At 38.1% G+C, this 24,404-nt stretch overlaps 2 protein-coding genes across 2 annotated transcripts; both read right to left on the bottom strand.

The window, feature by feature from the left end:
* Nucleotides 1-5,232: 5,232 nt before the first annotated feature.
* Nucleotides 5,233-11,778, bottom strand: LOC116256912 (rhomboid-like protein 19). Its single transcript, XM_031633463.2, has 8 exons — nt 11,649-11,778; nt 9,704-9,819; nt 9,026-9,086; nt 7,514-7,680; nt 6,471-6,585; nt 6,147-6,349; nt 5,918-6,052; nt 5,233-5,626 (listed from the first exon to the last, which is right to left on the bottom strand). The coding sequence occupies exons 1-8, from the start codon at nt 11,667-11,669 to the stop codon at nt 5,536-5,538; spliced, it is 909 nt and encodes a 302-aa protein (XP_031489323.1). The 5' UTR covers nt 11,670-11,778; the 3' UTR covers nt 5,233-5,535.
* Nucleotides 11,779-15,115: 3,337 nt separating this feature from the next.
* Nucleotides 15,116-23,884, bottom strand: LOC116256130 (cell division control protein 2 homolog). The gene is made up of 9 exons (XM_031632358.2): nt 23,733-23,884; nt 23,079-23,130; nt 22,756-22,940; nt 22,031-22,151; nt 16,319-16,492; nt 15,904-16,067; nt 15,717-15,804; nt 15,551-15,604; nt 15,116-15,382 (listed from the first exon to the last, which is right to left on the bottom strand). Exons 2-9 carry the CDS (start codon nt 23,085-23,087, stop codon nt 15,293-15,295), a joined length of 885 nt encoding a protein of 294 aa, XP_031488218.1. The 5' UTR covers nt 23,088-23,130; nt 23,733-23,884; the 3' UTR covers nt 15,116-15,292.
* Nucleotides 23,885-24,404: the final 520 nt, after the last annotated feature.

The raw sequence follows: 24,404 nt of genomic DNA on the forward strand, positions 1-24,404 counted from the left end.
ATGTAAATGAAAATCTTCTTCTATATCAACTAAACTGTATCGAAAATCTTAAATCCTTGGGCCATCTACATGTCCGCCTCTCTCACACACATCTTAAAACTTATATATGTTATGTGAAACAAAAACCTTCATGTACAATACTTAGGGTAGAATCATCTAGGAATGTCAATGGGTCTCTTGCATCTTAAATTGGTATAATCTGAATTCGATTTTACAAAAAAATAATCGGAATTTGAGTTAGTAACTTAATAACAAACATTAAATCAAGTTTGGTAAAAGGAAAATGTCGAACCAAACCACATCAAGCTACAACAGTACAACAGTTTGGTTCATTCTTTTCAAACATATGTATATATTAGATTCATAGCAATAGTTACTGCACTTTAGCCAAAAGCACAGAAAGTTATGACAGAAAACCAGGCATCTCATCTTTCTTCTGACAGCTTCTTCAACGTCTCCACTACCTATTTCCCTTCCATTAAAAAAAACAAACAGAAGTGTTTTTTTTTTTACTTCTTTCTACTCCTTCCTCACAGTTGCTTTTTACTCATGCCTTAACGAGGAAGACTTCTGAGTTTTTTTATTTTTACTCATGCCTTAACGAGGAAGACTTCTGAGTTTTTTTATTTTTACTCATGCCTTAACGAGGAAGACTTCTGAGTTTTTTCTGAGGTATTGAAGGAGCCTAAAATGAAGAGAGAAACTGACAGAAACCAGAACCCCACATATCAATTCAATGGGAACCATCCGCGCCGTAGATCATCAAGAAATCGGATGGACTGGATTCGTTTAGAAAAAATGACCATTCAACTTTCACTAGTTACCACACCACCCTCATAACAGAACGAGTCCCTTTGGACAAATGAAGGGTATTTTGGCCACTTAAGAGAGATGAATGTTCCTTTTTCTTACACTATGTATATATATACATATATAATATACTGGAGGGGCGAGTATGCATGTGTTTCTTCAATTAATCAACATTATATACAATATTAAAAATGACGATTTTGATTGTTATACGTAAACTATTAGCAAGCAAAACATAATCGTCATATTGTGCCCGAACTTAATTAAAAACAAGGTGTAAGATTTATTAAAATAAATTCAATTCAAAAGGTTCCCCCATCTCATTAAATCAAGTAAAGTCTGTCTCTCAGATATAATATATCTATATCCCTCTCTGTCTCATTAATCGCTAGGTCGTATAGTTGCAGGGTTTCAGCAGCAACGGACCCACTTACTTCCCCAACGGAATGGGGCAGCAAATTCTTACTATATCCACCGGCCAACCAGACTTTGATTCACTGATGTGAATCTTTACACTGAGATCCACTTGTCAACTTCGATCAGATTTAAAACTACATATATTCCAAGATTAATCTAATTAATCTGGATCTGGATTAATATCCAATAGAAATTACCTTCTTTAGCTGTAAAAAGTAAACTTTTAGTGTATTGACAGCATCGAACTCAAGTATGTCATTAATGATTATTGAACTTTTTAAGTGTGTCCTTGAGAAAAAGCCCTTGTATATATATGTATCTTGGATTGAGTACTAGATCTGCTCTGAGCGACCGGATCTGAGTCTAATCTGGATTTGGGATAATGGTGTTTCAGATTTGGATTCGGTTCTGAGAAAATCCGTTTGGAACCCTGCCAAGACCATGTAAGCTTTCCCTCCACGCCTATGTCACATGGGTGCGGGTATGAAAAAAAAACATTAAATTAATAGTTCACTCTTATAAAAAAAATTGTTTCATCACAAAAGTACTGAGTATTTGAAATGATTGTTCATCAAAATAATTGGATACATAAAAAAAAGATACCGCCTGGATACGCATGTCCATGTATCAGATATGGATAAGTGGGCCAAACCCATGTATCCTTGTAACAGTGCACCACACTGCTCATCATTTACCACGTTGATTGTTTGAAATTGGTTTTTAACGTCAACTTCAGCTTTCCAATTTGGACTCCCACTTTCACCCAACTTAAAACTGCAACGACAAAGATTAGTTTCCCGTGACCCCTCTCTCTCTCTCTCTCTCTTTCTAAAACACATACACATATCTTTTTTTTTTTTTTTCTTTTAAAATTATCATGAGAAGGCCTTAAAGAGAATGGGCAGACTTAGGTTGTCTTGTACATCTCCTCAGAGGACTATGCTTTTGTATTGTAAGGAGAATAAGCCTTTTAATTGCAAGTTGAAGCACACCATATTAATTGCAAGTTGAAGCACACCATATGGTATTGCACACTTCAACCACTCAAGCTAACTCTTTCAACTCAATTCTCCTTGCAATCCAAGTAGCGCCAACAGGCGTTGGCTACGCTACAAAGAGAGATTAAGAAAATTCAATTACATGTAGCCGTCAACCGGCAGCCATGGTTAATTAGTGGAAGAGTTTACCATTGGTAAAATACACATGCGTAGGGATGAGTCGTCGGTCAACTTTGTACGCTTATAATCTGCAGAAGTTTCGGAGAGGAACTTTTGAATCGTAAAAAGGTAAAAGGCCAAGGCAAAAAAGGCAAAAGTAAATCGTCTTTTTGGTAATTAAACCCGAGAAATTGTGATGCTTAGGTCATCCAAGTAACTGGTCAAAACTCCATCGCCGTCGTTTGGTAAACTCTCTGCTGATGTGAGACTTCCAGTTTGGACTGTACTCTTCTGCTTGGACACGTGAAGCAGCCATGTCGAGGTGCAAACTACTATATAAATGCGGAATTATCTCAGGAAAACCACTACCCACGACCAGTCACTGCAACAGCCAAAGAAAGAAAGAAGAAGAAGAGAAGATTAGTCGATTAAGCTGAGAATGTCGATAGAAGCGTTAGCCATGGCCGGCGCTGATTGGAAGAAGAATGGCAGCGAACCCTCAGATGCGGAAGAAGAAGAGGCACCACCATACCTCTTGGTGGATGGCTTGCATGGTCCCTGCAAGAGGGGCTCGGCCACGCCGAGATTGGAGGTTGAAGACGGAGAGGAGCAAAAGAAGAGGATGCTAAAGCAGTGGGCGAAAGCCGTGGCTTCCTCCATGAAAAAGTTCCTGCAGAATGACTGCCAAGACAAAGTTGGTGGTCGCCATGGTGACTCCGCTCTATCTACGGCAACGTGATGGCGGTTAACGAGCTTGCTGATTGCTGTCTGATATTAATTAGGATCCTAATTCGTAGAGGGAGAGACTGTTAATTTTGTTTCAATAGTTTTTTTTTTTCTTTTCATTAGATTGTGAATTTCTTTTTGGCGTCACGTTACTCGTTAGAAGACCATTCTTTTTCCATTGAACATTGGAGATACAATTTTTTTTCTTGCTGGCATCATTCTGCTTGTTAGAAAACTCACTCTTCCTTACAGACAGACAAACCCGTCTGCAGTTTGGAATCAAGAATCAGTTTATGAATAATGTTCAGGATCCTGAAGAGAGAGAATATACCATCCCAGAGAAAAATATGCAAGTGCACGTTAGTTCTTACAATCTCTATAAAATATTAGGATCTTACGTATAAATAAACGATAGATAAGCTTTAGATGGAGCATTGCCTTATAACTTCTGCCTCCAAGCTTAGAATGATGACACCACAATACTTTGACGGCCTTCACGTTCTCGTCTCGTTGCTTGCAAGTTTACGTTACGACAGTTCTGCAATATTTGTTGCCCATGCTAAGGACCAGTTCTTCCAGTAATGCCTTGCTCTCCTCTAATTTGGTGCCAAACTTGCCGTGATGTTAGTAGCTGGTACCACTTTGTTCTTTGGGTTCAAAAGAGAAAAAATTGGGCATTTATGATGTATATGAATCATTTCAGAGCCTGTAAAAAATAATTATCTGGGTGTAAATGTGGTCCACAGGTTTGTTTGAACGGAAATGAGTGTCCCTTTCCCTTAATTAAGACCGATATATATATATATATTATGAAGGTATTGTGAAGAGGAGGAGGCACAAGCTTGAAATTATCAAGCTTTCTAAGCATCAATGGTCAATATTGTCAAGCTTGATAATATGGATTAGTCATACTCAGAAAGTAGACGAGCTTCCTTTTTTTAAAACAAAAAAATAAAAATTCACTATTGGCTTTCAAGAATTATCGCTGCAAGTGGCCAGATGAGAAAGAGAATGTGAACAGTGTCAAGTTGAAGACCATGAATTAAACCTCACTAGGTAATCTTTTTTGCACGAACTTTACCATAATACTGTTCTTGGACGAGTTGATGGTCAAGGGGCAACCTAAATTTTCTTTATTAAAGTGTTCCTTGTCATTAAAAGAGAAAAAAAAGAAAAGAATAGAGGCATTTCAATTTTCAAGACGTTTCATAATTTCTTACTTTACGCAGGCTAATTTTACAAGAAAAGTAAGAGAAGGCGTTTATTAAAAGAACATACGTTCTTAAACATATCTAAATTACATGCTTCCCCAAAAGAACATACGTTCTTAAACATATCTAAATTACATGCTTCCCCAATAGCATGTTCTTGTTCCATAAAACAATGTATGATTGTGTCTACATTTTGATTGTCAGATTTAAGAACAACAATTCTTGTTAGATTTATAAGCAACAATTCCTGAAAATATCATGGTTCTGGAGTTCTTGATATACGTCTAAGACGAGTGTTCTACAAATTAAGGCTACCATCAAGACAGCGCAAAGAGTCGGGCTTGGGCCGGGCTGCAAACCATAACAGCTGCTCGGGCCGGCTCAATTCCTCGGGTCTGGCTCGATTGCTCGGGCCAACTCGGCGCAGTCCAATTAACTTTTTTAAAATAATATTTTAATATAAAATTATATATAAATATAATATATAGAATTATATATATAAATTATAAAATAACATTAAATATAAGTTATCGAACCAAGACGGCTTTAATCCAGCCTACCCGGGCCAACTGACGCCCAATTTGTAGGCCCAGGCCCAAACCTGAGTCGGACCAAGTAGTAAACAATCCCCAGTCTTACTACAAAATGCAATGTTCTTATGAAACCCCTCGAGAAGCCTGCCTACAGTTTACGTGGTAAACGATTGGCCATCTTACCAGCTTAAACACCGATGTGTTAATTCAAACGTAGCATGTTTACGGTTTACTTCATACATAGACCATCTTACAGATTAGACACCTAAAAGAATACATGCTTCTTCATGTTTGCAGCCAGATTTTTTTTTTTCAATTGTTGCACAAAAAAACGCGATATGGGTCGCTTACCATTTGATTGGTCTGAAAAATAAAACATAGGGAATCATGTTCTTTACTTCATAAATAACTTGGGTTTTGACGTTGTGTGAGGAATGGCCTTCACCTCTTGGAACAACAATCCGCGTTGAGAGCAAAAACCTCTAAAAACACAATAACTTCTTCATTGTTGGATTTTCCAATCGACGTCGTGTGGTTTTAAAGCAACGTAGGTGTCAGCACACAACATCTCTTCCATAGTTGTACATAGGCTTGAAGAAACAGAACTTCATGCTTGAGATAGCTCAGGTGCGCAGAGCTGAACGCCTGAACCTGCAAAATTCGATATCGCTGATCCATAGACTACACATTATCAGATTCATGACCTTCACCAGCACCATCAATATCTTCTCGTCCGCCTGGCCTCTCATTGACTTCATGAGTACCCCAGTCTCTGCATTCATCAATTACTGGTGATGAGAATTATATAGGCAAAGAAGGGAACTAAGTAGCATCCACAAGAGAATTCAACCATCAAGAAATATATAGGACAACCTATACTCTTTAAAAGAGACCGGCTTCAGTATATGCACTCATCTTGCTGTAAATAATAAGATAATCACTAGAAAAGACTACTCGTGTAAGACGGCCGCCCATGAGGACCGGAATGCCAGAGAGAAGCTCGTTATACCATTTATATTGAATGAGTAAAACAAGACTAAATCCTATATGTTCGGCAGCCCACCTTCTCCTGGATGCTTCAGTTGCTTCATATCCTTGTTCAGATAGACTAACGGGGACATAGCCTGCCTTCCGATGGCTACTTCTATTACCACATAGTAACTTGTGGAAGCATGATGCAAAAATTTCCACTACAGGTCTGCAAAAGATAGACGATAAAGTAGCTAGATGGAATATTCATCTTAAATCATGTAAATCGATATTTTAAAAAATAAGCAAAGGCTAAAGGCTACCTTAAGAAGCATGGAAAAAAGGTTGAGAAAGCAAATTCATCATCAGGATCACCAATCAGGTTGGTCTCTGGATTTCTTTGAAGATATCGCAGGTAAAGCCAACTCCCATAAGTTCCGAAGAGAACAAACGGCAGGTAACTCATCACTCTTATGGTGAAAAAGCTTATGAAAACAGTAGCTAAAACTAGAAGTGATGGCAGCCACTGAAAAAGAAAAATATAAGTCAGTGACCTATAAGTCTCAACTGCTGGTTTAGGCCACCAAACATGGCAGCTCCAATATTTTATATAAGTAGGAAATATTAGACATTTTGAAAGTGCATGCCTCAGCTCTGAAATGGAGCTTTCCAAGCATAGTAATCTCCTGATCTGGCATCACCTGTTTCACTCCAACTAGGAATCCACATAGTACCCCATGAAATCCAGAAAAAGAACCATACCTGCAAAGCGCTAGACAAAGGTTACTCCTTTTTTATCAAATCAACACAAAGAATATGTTCAAGCAAGCAAAAAATTACCATGACAATGAAATACTCCAGAGTAGTTATTTCGTGAAAAAAGAATACTAAGCTGATGAAACTCCGACACGATGAAACAAAAAAAATTGTTGCACCGGCTGATGGCCATTTGAACAATGGGATAGGCTTTTTGAGTTCTGGGTTGTCATTGTTGGGAAAAGAACACACACATGTATAATATTTTACAAACCACAACATGAAGACAGATGAAGTGATGTAGAAGCACCCTTGTTTGACAATTAGCAGAAGCAGACAACGACTCTTAGGTCTTCCCAGCACCTTGAGACATATGTCCGAAGGATATAACTAAGAAAACAAGACGTCATTTTTGTGGCATTTTCTGCATTTTCATCTAAACTAGCCTACAAACGGACATGATACAAGCACATTTTGAAGCATCTCGAAGACATGGATTGAGAAAAGACATAAGTTGAGAAAATTGTGTTCTCACAGGCTGACATAGAATTGCTGGTTCTTCTTCATCTAAACCAGCATAAAGGGAAAATACCCTTCTCTAGGATCATTCAGCCAAATCTTATTCAATCCAGTACAGGCCATTCCCTGGTCCTCAAAGAATGCACTGAGATAGCACCACTATAAGTGATAAAAGTGCATGTTAAACTCAATTAAGATATTTACAAGCATGCACATAACTTTCTGTACCGCTTGTTACCAATTAAAGCTAAAGCTGATGATACAAAAATATGCAAAACAAGAAGCTAAAGGGGTATACGGAGATTGTATAATCTACTAAGAAGTAAACATTGGAAAACCAAGACTGGTTCTTGTAAGAATACAAAAAGAAATAAAATATCAAAATCAAGACCAGCAGCAAGGAAGAAGTTCTTACAGGAATTTTTCTCTCTTGGTAAAATAGTAACAACTGACGGCAGTGACATAAACACCAAGTAAGGTGAAAAAGTTTACAAAAAAGACGAACTTCACGAATTCATGAGATCCCCATATTGGTTCTAGTAACTTGCCACCGACCAGAAGGCCATATATGCTCAAGATCAACTGCAAATAACATGTTCTTAACTTCAGGTCTCACAAATTATTCAGTTGAGCAGCAACATCAATTTCATACTGAAAATCACAATGAAATGTAAACTAAGGATCTAGGCATGATGAGAAAGGCCCATGCTCATCTTCGCTAGCTAAACACGAAATTTACATTTCGAAGATTAAAATACTAAAAAAAGAAACAGTTCAAAAATATCAGAGTTAATCAGCTACATCTTTTAAAAAATTACATAAATGAAAATATAGTATTTCAGTAATAATCATGATAAAAAAATCTTCCTTAGACACAGAAGACCAGACAACCAAAGACAAAATCTCCACAGAGATTTAAAAAAAAGTCAAAGTTACAAGAAGATATCTACACATGTCCGCACAAAACATCTCCATACGTAACTGTGAGAGAGCATAAAATTCGTTCTATTGGAGGCACATCATGGTCAAAGGCACTATGATAAACTTAAAGGACCAGACAGAGAATATGAAAGTTAACTTGTGATGACGTGTCACGTAGATAAGGTTCACATGTTATACTGATGTTTGTGATATTACTCCACTGAATGTATGTAGTATATCAAGAAATTACTTTTCAACAGGCTAATAGAAAAGCATATTCCTGGTCCAAAATTTCCATGAAAACCAAGGTTAATACCTATAAAATTAATGTTTCATCTTATTAAAAATTGAAGCACGCACCAACAGGGCCATCTGATAGAGGTCCCAACATGAAATGGTATAAGATCAATGGTCATAAGGGAAAGTTTTATGGTCCATGCTATCTTACTTTTTATTTGAAAAATAATTTTTTTAAGGCATTTGATACTGGATAAAGCATGCATGACTTGGTCCATCTATCAGATGTTGTAAGGCTTAGTGTCCACTCTTTTAAGTGACCATATCCTCAACAATTTCTATTACATGCAGATAAATGCATGAGAAAAACTGATTAATTAGAACAAATCTTTGCAAAGATATCTGACATATAGTAGTCATATCTTTTCATTTAAAGATAGTCATGGAAAAAAAAAAAGAGATACTTTTAGTAGATCACCCCTGCCCCATTCAATGGTGAATGGCGTCGTAAAAACCCTACATCCCTTTGCCCTGCAGGTTGAACAGCAGTCTAAGTATTATTTGAGAGATGCACACTAGTTCTGAACTCATGACTTAGTTCAACTTGGAAGGTCATGAACTACTCAGCAGCATTTTTTTAGAATCCTCTTACTGGTGATGACTGCAACAATTTGTAACCCATTACGCTAATCTTCCACCAACATAGCAGATGAGTTATGAAGCCTTTTTAGTTTCTACAAGCCAACAAAAAGATTGAATAAGAACTTACACCAAACAATGACTGCTCCAAGTATCCAGCGGTTATAACATTCCATGCAAAAGGTATGGTCCTGCACATGGTAATGATCAAAGAAAAACTGAATCTTATAATATAAGATAGACACACAACTTAGAAACTTGACATTAGAAAACATTTGACTTGGTTTCACATATTTCAGCAGCTTAATGAGGATCTAAAATAGAAATCATCTTATAAACCCATAGAACATTCAATTTCTTGCTTTTTTTTGGGTATTTCTGTTTCTAATTAATAAGTCAGCCAGCTTAATGAAGCGAGTGACAGCCAGTTTTGGTATGTTGGGAGCTATCATTTGCCAGACACTAGGCTATAAATGTCAGCAGTACATAATGCATATTCTACTGCAGGCAGCATATCCAAAATTCCAAACCTCAAGAAGGTAGCAAATCACCATTGAGTCTAGCAGCTCTGGCTTCCACCGGCATAAATTACTTTAAGATCATGGCATGAAAACACCAGATGGTAGAACTTTCAATTCTTATGGATGAAAACCATGGTAAACAATTCAAGCACAAATAGCATTAGGATGTATATTGCAATGAAAAACAGAACCATATTCAATCACCAAGTGCTGTTATAACAACTATCCTAGGACATGTTTTCAAATCCTGAATTAGTCTATTAGAAAGAAAGAAGTTTTTTTCATACCTCGCTGGGACCAGCGCAACAAATCGAGTTACCCAAGGAAAGAACAAGGAGACAACAAATACGATGAAGAGCACTCCAGACAGTCCTTTAGACAGCCTGGTGAAACCTGTGCCACCCTGGCAATCAATCAGTACAATTAATATCAATAGTCAAGGGAGGAAAACATCACTTCTACTCCAGAGTCAACATTTGATAGCTGAAGCAGAACATTCGAGCAAATGATATGTGTGACAATTAAACAAGTCCATGCCTCAGATTTCTAGATAATCAACAGAATCCACTTCCCAATGAACCAGTGGAAATTCATCTATGAAGCCTAAGATGATGCAGGAACTGGAAAGGAAAGCAAGTCTGACAGAAAAGAAAACAGTGAAGACGTGAAGAAATTAACAATACAAAAAATGAATCACTTGTTCAGAAGGCAAAGAAGATAGGTCACCTTTGAACAGAGGAAGATTAAAGCGACGAAGGTTCTCCATGCAAGAAAACTAAATGGGTCAAGTAAAATAATAATAGATATTTCGCATGAAATGCCAAAATGTGACAAAACATATTTGTGTGCATCATTTCAAAACGATACAGCAAGTATCTATTCCCTGTAAGTTAATGTAAAAGGAAGACTTGCATTTAGTTTTGGAAGTCTGTTTTCAGGTAACAGAAACTGATAACATTCTAGATTTATGGTTTTCTAAAAAGTTGAGTTTACGGAAACCTATGGTGTATTAAGATAAGACTGAATATGTTATGTGATCATCATCTGGTTCAATTGGTCATTGCTTAGTCTTGTCAACTTACTTGGCTCAATTTTCAGTAGTTTCACAGAACAATTCATCTAGGATAATGTTACTGACAAGGGATACTTCTCCATCCACGGCCCTTTCTAGTTGGACATGCTTCGCACTCGTTCATACTTCTCTTGTTAACCGAACGGAACAAGTATAGCAAAAGTATGCACAAGAAGGGTCTCAAAAATCAACGATTCCAGAAGAAATAATATAAGAAAGATTCCTAAACGGTGCGGCTCCCTCGTAACCGTAAACACTACTTGGAAAAATTACAAAATGAAAATGCTACGGGAATTTCCTTTTCACTATTCAACTGTGCCATTGAACTTGATATAGAAACTTCACATAAATTTCCTTTGAAAATTTGAAAATACCAGCAAATACGTATGCAAAAGTAAACGTTAAAATGCGAAGAAAATGTAAGTCCGGATATAAGACGAAACAGTTCAGTATAGATGATATTGGAAATTATCTCAATTTCGAGGTATTTTTTTTATTACAGAAAATGTCGAAGCATTGACCTTAAAATTACCGCTTCTGAAGTCCTGATATGTTCTAAAAATAGCAATTACATCCTTTAAAAAGCTTCAACTCCATCAGCTCCACAGCAAGCCAGTAAAAAATAAGAACCCGCCGTAAGGCCCACTTTTCAGTGGACAAACTAGTTGCTAAGTCAGTTACATATGTCACGCCATAAGTTAAGATCTATTATCAACTACTGCCACCAGCGATCTGACTAGCAACAGGAATGCCTCGGATTATCGCAGATCCATGAAAGCAGTTCATTTTTCCTTCTTACGTCATCTACTCAGTCAGACATCCTAGCCCTAGTTTCATTCGTAAGGTGAATTTGCAAGCCAGTCAACAAGATAGAAACATTTTCCCCAACCATGACATCAAACAGTGGGCCTAAAATACAACCGCAGAACGGAAACTCTTTCCTTTGTCGTCACTCCCTTGTTCAAAGCCGTAGCCCAAGGGTGCCATCTTCCCGCCATGAATTCAAGCAAAAAACAAGAAACAAATAATAAACGAAGGGCACAGCAAGAACGAAGGTCAATCACGGAGACCACGCACTCCAAAATCAAGAACAGAAGGGCAGAATCCACCAAATGCAGACGGACGAAATGCAGATCGGAGAGATAGGGGGGGGGACTCACCGAAGAGTACGCCGGCGTCATCGCCGTCAAAAAACTTCGTGGTAAAGAGCCAACGCCCGGGAAAATGTCAGAAGTACCGCGGATCCACCGTTCCAATTTATAGGGCCACCCTCGATAGACGCCCGTGGACTCACCGACGCGTCCCCAAAACCCAAAATAATTGTTCAAAAGCCCTTGTAGTTGCCGTTATTTATCATTCTGCCACTGCATGTGCATGGTAATTACCACGCATCTCCTTACCTGCCACGCCTGCCGTTCATCTGCGAGATGGACGTACCTGAACAGTGAAGGGGGGTTTTGCGGCGGATCCCCGGCACTGGTAAGCCGTAAAAATGGAAATTTCCACAAGACTCTCAGACAAGGCTGAAATTCCTGCCTGCGACGAGTGTAAGAATGCTGCAGAAAACTCATAAAAGGATTTTAAATATTTCGTTCTGAATGAAATGTTCAACTTTTTATGTTTGTAATCAGTTTAACCACACGAAGATTTTTCTCCGACAAACTAAAAATAATTCATTAAAGAATTGGTCAATTAGAAGCGAGAAAACATATTTTTGAACTTATTATTACTGTTCTTGTGAAGGAGATATTATACCATCCATAAATTTTTGGATACTTTTTGTCCATGATTTCCACAACAGAATATGTGTCAAGAATTAGCAAAGTAACAAAAAATTAACATGAAAAACTAACAAAAAATTCACATGAAAGACTATATGTGACCTCGAAATTCATTTTGTTTTTTTATATATTTTTCTTAACAAGCTTTAACTATATCTTGTGCACTACGTGATTGACTTAACAAGAGTTTGAAAAAAAAAAAAAGACCTTGGTGAAACGTATGAAGGATTTCAAAATTGTTTAAACTTTGGAAATTCAAAAGTACACAATCTTTACATTGAAAACCAAATAAAACACGTACAAATCAGCGCAGTTGAGTACTCGTTAAGTGAAAAAATTAAAATTAGATTAACTTGTTAGCTTTTGATTCTGAAAGTGAGTAGATTGAGTAAGCAGCAACTAAAAGTAGAAGATGGAGGACCATCTTAGAGCTTCAAAAATGTCAACAAAAGAAGGTGACGATTGCAATGTAGCTGGGTTCGGGATGAGCCTAAATTAGGTACTTATTTGGATCTGACCTAACCGGTTCGGAGCATTCACACTAGATCTAATACTGTCGTCATTTGGAATGATTGATAAGTCAAGTAAGCATATTACGTAGTAAACAAATTTTTTGAGCCCATGTGGGCAACTGCCCACTCGATCCAACGCATCCTTGAATTAGCAACGATTAAACAAGGAAGTGGGGAATTCTTTGTAAGTACATGCTTATAGGAGCATAGTTCAACTGGGCAGCTCAGGGAATCCGAGGTCTGAATCTTGTGGTTGCAGACATGCTTCAATGGGTTATTTTTATAGGTTGAAAATGACGGCAAGTGTGATACCCAAGTTAATAAAAGATATATTGTACGTCCATTAAGGCTATGAAGTACTATAAAACTTCCAAGGTGTAAGGGTATAATCCCAAAAGTGTATTATGTAAGTAAATATTAAGAAAATGAATGAAAAAGAGAAAAAATATGATAGGACAAGGAAGTGGGGAATTCTTTGTAAGTACATGCTTACAAGAGCATAGTTCAACTGGGCAGCTCAGACTCAAGGGAATCAGAGGTCTGAATCTTGTGGTTGTGGACATGGTTCAATGCGTTATTTTCATAGGCTGAAAATGATGGCACCCAAGTTAAAGAATATATTGTAAGTCTGCTCAAGCTTCGAGGCACTATAAAACTTTGAAGGTGTAAGGGTATAGTCCCGAAAGTGTATTCTGTAAGTAAATATTAAAAAAATGAATGAAAAAAAGAAAAAAATATGATAGGAAATTACCAGGATTTTTTTTTTCTTTTGGGTAGTGAGAGAATAGGTAAATGGAAACGCCAAAGGTGGGATGGTGATTGGTGCCCCACCTCGTCTCGATTGTCGTCTTTCTTTGCAATAGCGAAGCGTAATAAGGTCAAGCACTTTGTTTTCATGCTTCTTGTGATGCCAGGAATGAAAGATCAGAACGTGAAACGTGATAGAGTGTGGATCTTGTGTTCCCATATTAAGATATTCCTCTTCATCACCACCATTGACGTCTCTCTCTCTCTCTCTCTTTCGGGGCAACTCTTAATTATGACGATTGAAATATGATGAGAATATGGACATTTTCCATACATTTTTTGGGCACCGATCAGAGTGCCATCAACTTTGAATAGGCAATCTCACGATCTGATAACAGATATGTTTATCACGAATAGCATACCGACGTCCTTTCCCCAAAAGAAACAGAAGAAAACCACATGCTCAATCCCCATGGGAGCAGCAGTGAAAAACAACCAAAACCTCAAAGCTAATGAGTTCTTCTGCATGATATCCATTTGAGCCTTTGATTCGTAATCTTTTAGAAAGTATCTGTGTGTCATACATGAGGAACTCAAGTACTGATTCTTGGAAGACGAATCGTATTGATCAAGCACATACCGAGGATGAAATCAAGAAATTTTCTACATCACATCGTTTCTCAGCCTTTTGGTTAAGATCAAGTGTAAACTTATCGGTTTAATGTCACATTGTAGAGCCGAATGGCCCCAATTCTCAATAAGGCTCTTACAAGCCTGCCAAAGGCCTTGTTCTTTTGCAAACATGTGGAAATTCACCACATGTTAAAGTTTCCACCTTCCAGCATCCCGAAAACACATCATGGTCATCCAGAGATTTATCCGCATATTAATCGGACTGATACTTTTGCTGACAAATGGTGGGAGTTTGTGTTGACAACGACATTAATGGGGACTGCATTAGCGACCACTTGATTCAACCTCTCGCACAATTTATGAATTAATGCCACTATTCTTGCCTTTAGTTATTTTCTCACATCATTTTCCTACCGGATTAAGCTGGCATCGGACTAAAGGTGCAACTGAACCGGATGCTGATCATCTACACAGTATCAGATTGTTCAGAGATTCAAGAAAGCCTAGAAACAGCAAAGAAAAGAAGACCCTTGTGAATTGGATCCATTTGCAGGCCTAGGTCAGACAGACCCTATGTTGACAATATAAAAACGGGCACATTAACAGCAACTCATTTGTTTGAAACAATGACCAACATGACACTCTAGTTCAGGAATGTACCACAGGTCTTCCTAGGTTCTAAAACATCCCTGGACATCGATGCCAAGGGAAAGTGGGAAGGGATTCAGACCTTCTTTGGGTGTCTTCCAATCACCTGAAAATCGACTGTGATTTTGAAGGAAACATGGAGCCTCGCAAGAGAGCTAAGACTCAACAGCTTGGGTCAAACTGAAGGTAAATGAGAAGAGACCTAAAACTCAGATGCTGCAAGCTCGAGAATAGTGTAAATGGGTCATTGCCAGCTTCACCACCAAGAATAGATCTGTGCAGGAGCTCAAAAAATCCAGATGGAGATAAAGGAAAAAAAACTTTTCAGAACTTTGAATTGAACCCAAAACTCGATCACCAGCTCTCAGAATCCATACAAACAAGAAAAATAACATGAACATACACGAGGCAAACACAACTTCACACACTTTCTGCATGAGCAGCTATCCAGTCGTCTGTACTCTAGCTCAATATACAAGTCATTCATGGTACGGCCTCCAAGTCCTGGAAGTACTCGTGCTCAAGGGCACTGCGCGCTGTGATTCTTTTACTTGGTTCCAAGCAAAGCATTTTCTGAAGAATACATAACCGCCCAAGTCAGATCATAGATGTTATAAAAAGAATATTTTCTGATGTCAGGAATTGTTGGTTCATATCTCGAGCCAGTCAGTCGTGAAGTGGAAGAACACGATTTGCAAGAACATATTTCATTTTCAGTCATTCATTAGAGAAGATAATCACCTTGAGAAGATCAACGCCCACCGGATCAAGACCAGGAACTAACGTTGCCATATCCTGTACAATAGAAGACAGTTACATAAAAGCATTAAGCGTTTGTTTGGTTGTGTGTGTGGGCCTGTGGCTGTGTGTGTGCGTGTGACAGAGAGAGAGAGAGAGACAGACAGACCTTAGGAGCCCACTTTGGAAATGATGACTTGTAGTCAGGCAGTGATGTCACCCCAGGCCAAGTTTCCTCAGTAGGGGTACCCAGGACTCTTCAGAAAGAGGAAAGGGAAGATTTAATAAAAAATTTTGGCAAGGATATTGACATGCACAAATCTTGCGAACTAGTTAAACATAAAACTCAAAGAAACCTGAATATTTTGAAGAGCTCATCAATCTCAGAATCACCAGGGAATAGTGGTCGGTGGTTCACCATCTCTGCAAAGATGCACCCTACGGACCAAACATCAACTGGTGTTGAGTAATGGTGTGATCCAAGCAGGATTTCTGGTGCCCTGTACCATAATGTCACGACCTGCAATGAATACATTAGACAAGATTGTCCAACCTAGAAAAGCAAATTAATAGGAAAGATATAAGATCATTAATCAAATAAGAATAATGATCATGTCTAAGAATGATGAAATAGCAACAAGTGAAGAACTATGCAGAATAAAATGCAGTAACTTGACAAAGGCAACTTGGAAATAAATGCTTCTGAAAAACACAAAAAAACCAATTAAACCAGTCACAACTAAGGGGAACAAAGAGTTAACAATAGAATACCTCATGAGTATATGTCCTCACTGGGATACCAAAGGCCCTAGCCAGGCCAAAATCGGCAAGCTTTAAAGCATTAGTACTACGATCTATCAGCAAATTTTGTGGTTTCAGATCCCTGTGAAGAATCCTACGAGAATGGCAGTAAGCAATCCCACGAAGCATCTGATAGAGGAATATCTGCATAAAAATTCAAAAGAAAGCACAGATCAGAAGACTCAGAGTTTGATCACGTAGAACACAAAACATCATATGTGATAATGATTCAGAAAGAAGGCATATTACTTATGCTGGATAAATTCGAGCAAACAAGCAAAAAATACACATGCATGCATGTGATTCGTGCCTATACATCGATAAACATTTGCATGCACAGAGAGAGAGAAAGAGAGAGAGAGAGAGAGAGAGAGAGAGAGAGAGGGATAGCCACCTAATGCAATGTGTCATGCACAAACCTTACATGAAAAGGCATCGCTAAGAATATAACATTTTCTGACAAAAATCACAAAGAGACTAACTTCTGTCACCTCTCTACTTCCTTGGCCATTCCAATTCTCGTTTATGTATAGTAAATGTCTCCACAAATGCTTTTTAGATAACCATTGGCAGAGTTATTTCTATTCTGGTAATCCTATATTTTACTGAAAGCAACAGAAATTCATTATGTCGTCAAACCATGTCCATAAACGATTTATGCACATTTATGAAGCACATTGTTTCAAGTCGGCAGTCAGACTACTGAAGTTGCATCGAACATATATGCTGAAACCTAGACATTTGATGACACGAGACTAAGTAAATGTCCCCAAAGTGGGCAGAACCAAAGCAAGGACATTGTAGAAGTTGCAGGCAAGTACATAAAGTTACACCACATAAATTGACACAACCTGAGAAAACATGATTAAATTGAACAGGGCCAATACACAGTTCCAGGTAAAAAACAATTCTAATCACCTGCAAAAACGTAAGTTCAGCTATCAACATCACATCTCATATACAACCAGACTAAGTTATGGAAAAAAGTACTGAAAAATGGGTTGGCAACAGTTTAAGAAAATAAACAGATGAGGTCCACATCCTAAAGACATCCAATGTACACAATGATGCACATGATATCAAGGAAAAGGGACAAGACAATCATATTCAGAAACCAGCAATAATTTTTTTGTTCTCTATGCATTGGTGAGTCCTAAAGGCAGACCTATCCAACAGATCTATTTGCAAATACTGATAGACATAAACATGAAAGCCTCCTGATGGGATAAACTCTATGGAAACAAATATCAGAATTTTCTCCAATGATTTAAAAAGAAAACCTGAATTTCCTTATCAATGAACCTGAACGCCAAAAAAAATGTAGACAACCTTGAGCGCAATGTTCCTTGGGAACAGAAATCATGAGAACTGATTAAATCTCCAAGGTCTTACATTCCTGCATTTGTGATGATGAGCAAACCAACATCTACATATTTTTTATAACCTTACAAAGCAATGAATAAAAGGACAAAAAAAGTAGCAAGAACTAATACCCGATAATCACAAAAGATATATTAAGGACACAGCAATCAGTTCCACAAAGGAAACACAAAACAGTGAATGAGCGTTCAGAAAAAGTAATATAACTAAGAAACCAACCTCCAAAACACAGAAGAGAAGAAAGGAAAAACTATGACACCATGATCCATGTTCTTGCGCACCATACTGGGACAAGTAACGAATTCTGCTAGTTCTGGACATAGAATAACATGCTCAGGTTCTCTAGATAGCAAAACGGCTTTAAGTGTTGATTAAAATAGTAGATCCATATAACAGCTAAAATGAGAAATTGTAGGATACATTTTCTTTTCCAGACAAGTTTGTGTAACAATTTTCTAATAGCTATATCTGACGTGAAAAATTTACCTGATGTCATTTTTGGATTCAACCATTTCCAACATCATCATGGAGTAGATACATTGAAACTATGTCACATGGGTGCAGGCTATGATACACGGGTATGGCTATGAGGGTGGAGTACCCATCCGGTACCAGTACGACACCGGTACAGGTACGGGTACGGGCTTGAGTACGGGATGGTGCGGCGTTGACCGTACTGGGTACGGTCAACGTACGGAATGCCATATCCGTCTATTTTTCGATACGGTCAACTTTGACGGAGTTCAAATCCGTCCGTTTTTATTTTTAAAGATTATTTGATTTTAACTTTTAAAACCATTTTAACGTTACAAAAAAAAGAAACGAAACCCTTAAAACATTCGTTCCTCTGTTCTTACCTCTCACCGAGCGACAGCAGCGGCGACTGGCAACGACTTCAGGCGAGTGTGCAGCGGCAGTGGCGACTGCGACCGGCGACGACAACGGCGACTGGCGACGGCAACGGTGACTGGCGAGGGCAACGGCGACTGGCGACTGTCACGGTATTTTCTTTTACTTTTTTCATTTTTCTTTTCATTTTCATCTGCTCCACCCCTGCCTTCACCGCCGGTGATGACCGCCGACGGTGACTGCGACCACCCTTGCACACTCGCCGGAAGCCCTCTCCTACTGCTCGAAACCCTCATACTGAAGTATGGGGATTTGAATGTTAGAACTTCTAGTTTATCCTCGCCGGTCTACCACAATGCCATCCCTTTTTATCTTATGATGTATCAGGATCAAAATCGAATCAAGAGTTTATCTTATTCCTTTTGCTTTCCCCATTTTCTATGTAAAACTGTCTGAAATAGGGATTTTTGTAAGTTTAGTAATATGAACAACGACAAGTAGTTGGCAAGCAAAGATGGCCCGTCTGATCTGCTTGTGTCTCCCGCTTGCCAGAGGCACGTGCATATGCCCCATGAACTGCCTTCACACCAATTTTCGGCATCGATGACAAACTGACACGATGATAGGCGTTTTGCTAGCATCTAATGGCGTCGTCTTTGTACTTTATAGAGTGTTTGGAGTTATAGATTTTTCATCTCTGATATGTATACATATGTATATTATGTTGGTTGTTTAATTAAAGTTAATATTAACTTAAATCATATTTTGATTTTGTTGCAACTTGCAGTTCAAGATCATCCAAGTATTGAGATGTTAATCCAGAGGACATTGACGTAGAACTTGAAGGAGAACATGAATTGCATGCTCTTAATATGGATCTTACAGAACCTGTTGTTCCTTCTAATCTTGATGATGCAACTGAGGAGTGAGGAGAATGAAAATCAACAAAGCTAATGTATTTTGAATGCTAATTATGAGACTGAGGATAATGAGAATCAAGACTGATAAATTTTGGATTATGATTTATGAATATGATAATATGTTATTATGTTTGTAATTTTTGATATATATATGTGTGAATATGTTATTCTGTTTAAAATTTTTTGACATATATATGTGTGTGTACGGCCGTACCCCCGTACCCAAGTTTTTTAAAAATGGTCCGTACCCGTACCCGCACCGACACCCATACCCATGTGACATAGGGTGCAAGGTGCGAATACTGGTGTTGGTGCTGGTGCGGCAACTTTTTTTAAAAAAAATTAAGTGTGGGTGTGGTATATATATATATATATATATATATATATATATATATATTTTTTTTTTTTTTTTTTTTCACTGAACCGTGACTCTAACCATCGTCACATATATCGTGTACGGATATTATACGACGATGAATTACTCGGGTATAATATGACAAAGTTGTATATCTTGGGAAATCTCGGCAAATTTTTTTAAAATTTAAAACATTTAATAAATCCTGAAAATTATAAAAAATAAAAAAATAATAAAAAATACAAAAAATGTCACGTTTTTTATTTTATGGCGTTTTTTTAAAAAAGACGCGTCTAATTGCCATTTTATATGGATGACTCATTTTTTGCATATTATACGCATTTTTTTTCAATTAATACGCATTTTCTGTGACAATGACTCTAACTAAGGGTGACATTTATAGACATCAAATGAGAGCCATCCATCTTTTTGATCAAATGGCCCTCATTTGGCTCAATTTTTTATTTTATTTATTTATTTATTATTTATTTTCCATTTGTGCCTCCTATTGGGGCATGGATGGAGAAGGAGAGGAAGGAGGGATCCTCCCTCCCACCGACTGGTGGCGAGGGGAGTCTCGCTGCCGTCAAGCAATGGGAGGGAGGATCCCTCCTCCCTCTCCTTCCCCACCCCATCCTCCTGAACATCATCAAGAGGATGTGGAAGGAGGTTTCCTTCGCCTAATGCCATACGATGGAGGGGGACGGTCGGGCAGCACCGGCCATCGGCCTGGGTGCTGCCGAAGGTGGGGAAGGGAGGGTGGAGGACCGGAGGTTGGATGGGAAATACTCCCCACAATAGATTACCCAAAAAAAAAAAGAACTTAAAAAAAAAAGAGTAAGCCAAATGAGGTCTATCCAATAAAAAACAAAGGATGGCCCTCATCTGATGTCCAAAAGTGTCACCTTAAGTTAGATTCACGATTCAGTGATTGTGTGTGTGTGTGCCTATATATATAGAGAGAGAGTTAATTAACTATTTAGTAGCCTATGTATCTACATTTACATTTTAGCCAGTCAAGTGTGCATTTCAAATGGTCAGTTTTGGCCCAATTCAGCTGACTGCACCGGAAGTACTATGTCAAAAAAGCACCAACATCAGGGTTGACATGGGTGTTGTAACCATTTAGGAGCACCCATGTGACATAGCATTAAATAGATGAGAAAGCAGATAAATGAACATGACCATTGCTTGGTTCAAAACTTTTAGGTGTCAATAATGTCACCTCCTAAGAAATAAACAGAAAAGGAAAAGCAGTTCCTACATAATGGGAAAATGGCCGTAGTTGCCAAGTAATAAAATGATCCATAAAGCATAATTATCAAGTATGTATCCAGAATTCAAATAGTGTATTCAGATATCAGGCTTCATATTTAAGTAACTAACTAATGCACTTCAAATTAGTGAAGCATATAACATCGTGACAGCATTATATATATATATATATATAGTGATTAACACCACCAAACAAAGAAAATGAAAATGCATCAGGAAAAAGTGAAACAACAGTTCCCTTGACTGCTGAACACAGTGCACGGACTGAAAAGTAAAAAATATTGCCAGCTTCCAACTATATTGACATAATATCTTCAGAAATTGCAGTCTCCAGGTAAATATGAACTTCAGGATTGTTCAGTGAATATACTAAAGGTGCTAAATTATCAAGTGTACAAGGAAAATGTCTTCCAAGTGATGGGGCCAATTCTCTCATTGCTTTGACTAATCAGGCAGCAGATCGTTTTTGATAGCCATCAAAACTAACGACATATTTCAAATCCATATCATCTTCACACTGGCAGCTTTTGTGCCTTGGACATATCCCAGAACCTTAAGCATGTGCTAATCAAACAATAGGAACGATGAGTTAAGCAAACTGATTTTAATCTTCTGTGAGTCAGAGAAAAGGAAATGTTTCAGTCGAATACATTCCATATATGAGGGAAGAAAAGAAAGATCAAGGCTGAATTGCTCAGCATTGTGCAACTGTCGCAGGACAAGGAAAGGCTTCAATTGTCAGACAAAAACAGATGAGTTCACATAAACTTGGTATAAGACACCAATACGGGGCAACCTGGGTCAAAAATACTCCCTCAACTGCTAAAAGACCTGTAGGATCAGCCCAGCTAATTCTACAATATGCAGTTGCATTTCTATGCAGGAAGGAAAGATCTCACCTACTTTTATCAATTGGGGATTCTTAGCAAGTTCTGGGCAGGAATCCATGTGCTTTTTGAGGTCCAGGTCAAGATACTCAAAGACTAAGTACAAGCGCTTTTCACTGTGCACAACATCTTGCAACCTGTATTTCACAATAAGCATGTAGTTGAAGGTTAAAAAAGGCACGATATATTACAAAACATCTCAAGACAGTAAGCTATACAAAATGCAACAGAAAGGTGTTACAAAATCGTACAAAAATAAAGATTAATAGATGGGATAACAATTAAACATGACCTATTATTAGAGCTGTAAAAGCAAACATGCAACAGTCATCAGGTAAATGCGTCAAGAGGAAGTAAAATCCATTTCTAAGCAAAAGCAAAATTTTCGTACTCCAAGAGCTTAGCTTGCAAGATGAAAGAAAATTAAGGTAACAAACAAACTGAGTTCTCATAATGGAAATATTTCATATACCTTTGCTGCCTCGAGTAAAAGCAATTAATTAGTCCGTTTAACAGTAGGACAAAAAAAAAACAGGATATTGCAACACAAATTTACTACCAACAAGTAATTGTTGACAATTAAATAGACCCGTTAATGGCATGAAAACTGTACCAGCTCAAAAAGGTTGTCTAGAAAATACCAGCTCCAATTGAACGACAACCAAACATTCAGTAAAAACAAGGACAAGAAATGCACAATGAGGACAAGACTTCTAAACCAGGAAAGAAGCAAGTTAGAACCTGACAACATTGCCATGCTGCAATTCTTTGAGCAGGGAAATCTCCCGTAATGCTGTGCTAGGCACACCCTCATCTTCCTGCTCAAGACGGATCTTCTTAAGAGCAATTGTTGTGTTAGTCAAACGATCACGGGCCCTATACACAACACCATAGGTTCCTTCCCCAATCTTCTCAACTTTTTCATACTGACCAAATGGCAAAAGTTAAATGTTATCCACTTGAGGTCAGGCATCTTTTGAACTATTTATTCAAGCAACATAAGAAAGGATAATTCAACTACAAACAACCCCAAACTGGAGAACTTTGTGCAGGAAATGGCTAACCTGCTCCATGAACTCGCACGCGACAAAACTTTGTCGACAAACGAAGCAGAACCTAGAACAAAATCATCATGATCCTTGTCATAATATAGAAAAACAGATAAATGACACAAACCAAGTTCGTAATGGAAAATGATGAGGCAATAGAAGACCACCGGATCGTAAGATCCAACACAACCATCTATATTGCAAAACAGAACTTCTCAAATCCTTCCATCAAGGAACATGAACAAATAAAATCGGAATCATAATTGAATCCAGAAAAAGGAAACGAAAACAAGCAACCATCCGGAAATAAAAACTGCACAAGCGACCATCCGGAAATGAAAAGTGCACAAATAACGCCATCTTGGCTAGCTAAAATCGCATGGAAACCAATAACAATAACCTCCGATCAATTAACCAACAAGCAATGCAAGCGTCATTTGTCCGATGAAGCTCAAGAAAATGATGGATGAACTCCAGAGGCATCACAAGCAAGCACAAACGAAGCGCAACTCCCGACACAAACCTGACTACGAGAACTACAGCGTCCCCGAACTCAAGGGCGAGATAAGGGGGAAACGGCGGAAGGCATTGGTTGCAACAAAGCCAGACGAACAAAATAGAGGAAGAAGAAGAGAAAAGAAATCTTAGAGAAGGAGCAGCCGCAGTCACCTTCCGATCAAGCGCTAGTCGGCAAGCCCCCGTCGCCAGCCCTCCCCCCGCTTCCGGCAAGTCGACGACGGTCACTCGGTCAGAGAGTAGTTGTGGTGGTGGAGAGAGAGAGAGAGAGAGAGGGAGGGAGCGCTGCGGGGGACCCCGCTTGCTGCGAAATTTATATGTGGAGAAAAATTAAAGCTTCAGTCGGAGGTCACTCGCTTGAAACGCTCCCCGCTAATTCTGTTTACGAGTAATTCATGAAATTGTGTACGATTCTCCACTTATTTCAAAAACCTCCCACCTTCAGATCTCTCTTCTTAAAATTAATTTTAATTGGATTAGTGCAGAATTCATAGTAGGTCAGACGGGTTAACATATCAAAATCCAATACCAATTTGAGTCTCTCGAATAATGGGTATCTCATTTTTCATTTAGGTTTCGAAGAGAACCGAGAAAAAAAAGGAAGATTCTTCATATTCAAATACCTCCATAGTTACCAAATATATATTTTTTTTTTCTCTAAAATTTGCTTTCTAACTTGTTCCCATTTTTTCCATTATTGTAACGTATTTACAAATATTTATTTCTAATTCAAGATGTGTATATTTCAGCCACTTCAAACACAGTGGCAATAGTAGATTTCTGATTATAACCCAATTAGTGACAGAAACATCTTAGTAGAAAGTA

Source organism: Nymphaea colorata, chromosome 6 (genome assembly GCF_008831285.2).
Source record: "Nymphaea colorata isolate Beijing-Zhang1983 chromosome 6, ASM883128v2, whole genome shotgun sequence".
Classification (NCBI taxonomy): Eukaryota; Viridiplantae; Streptophyta; class Magnoliopsida; order Nymphaeales; family Nymphaeaceae; genus Nymphaea; species Nymphaea colorata.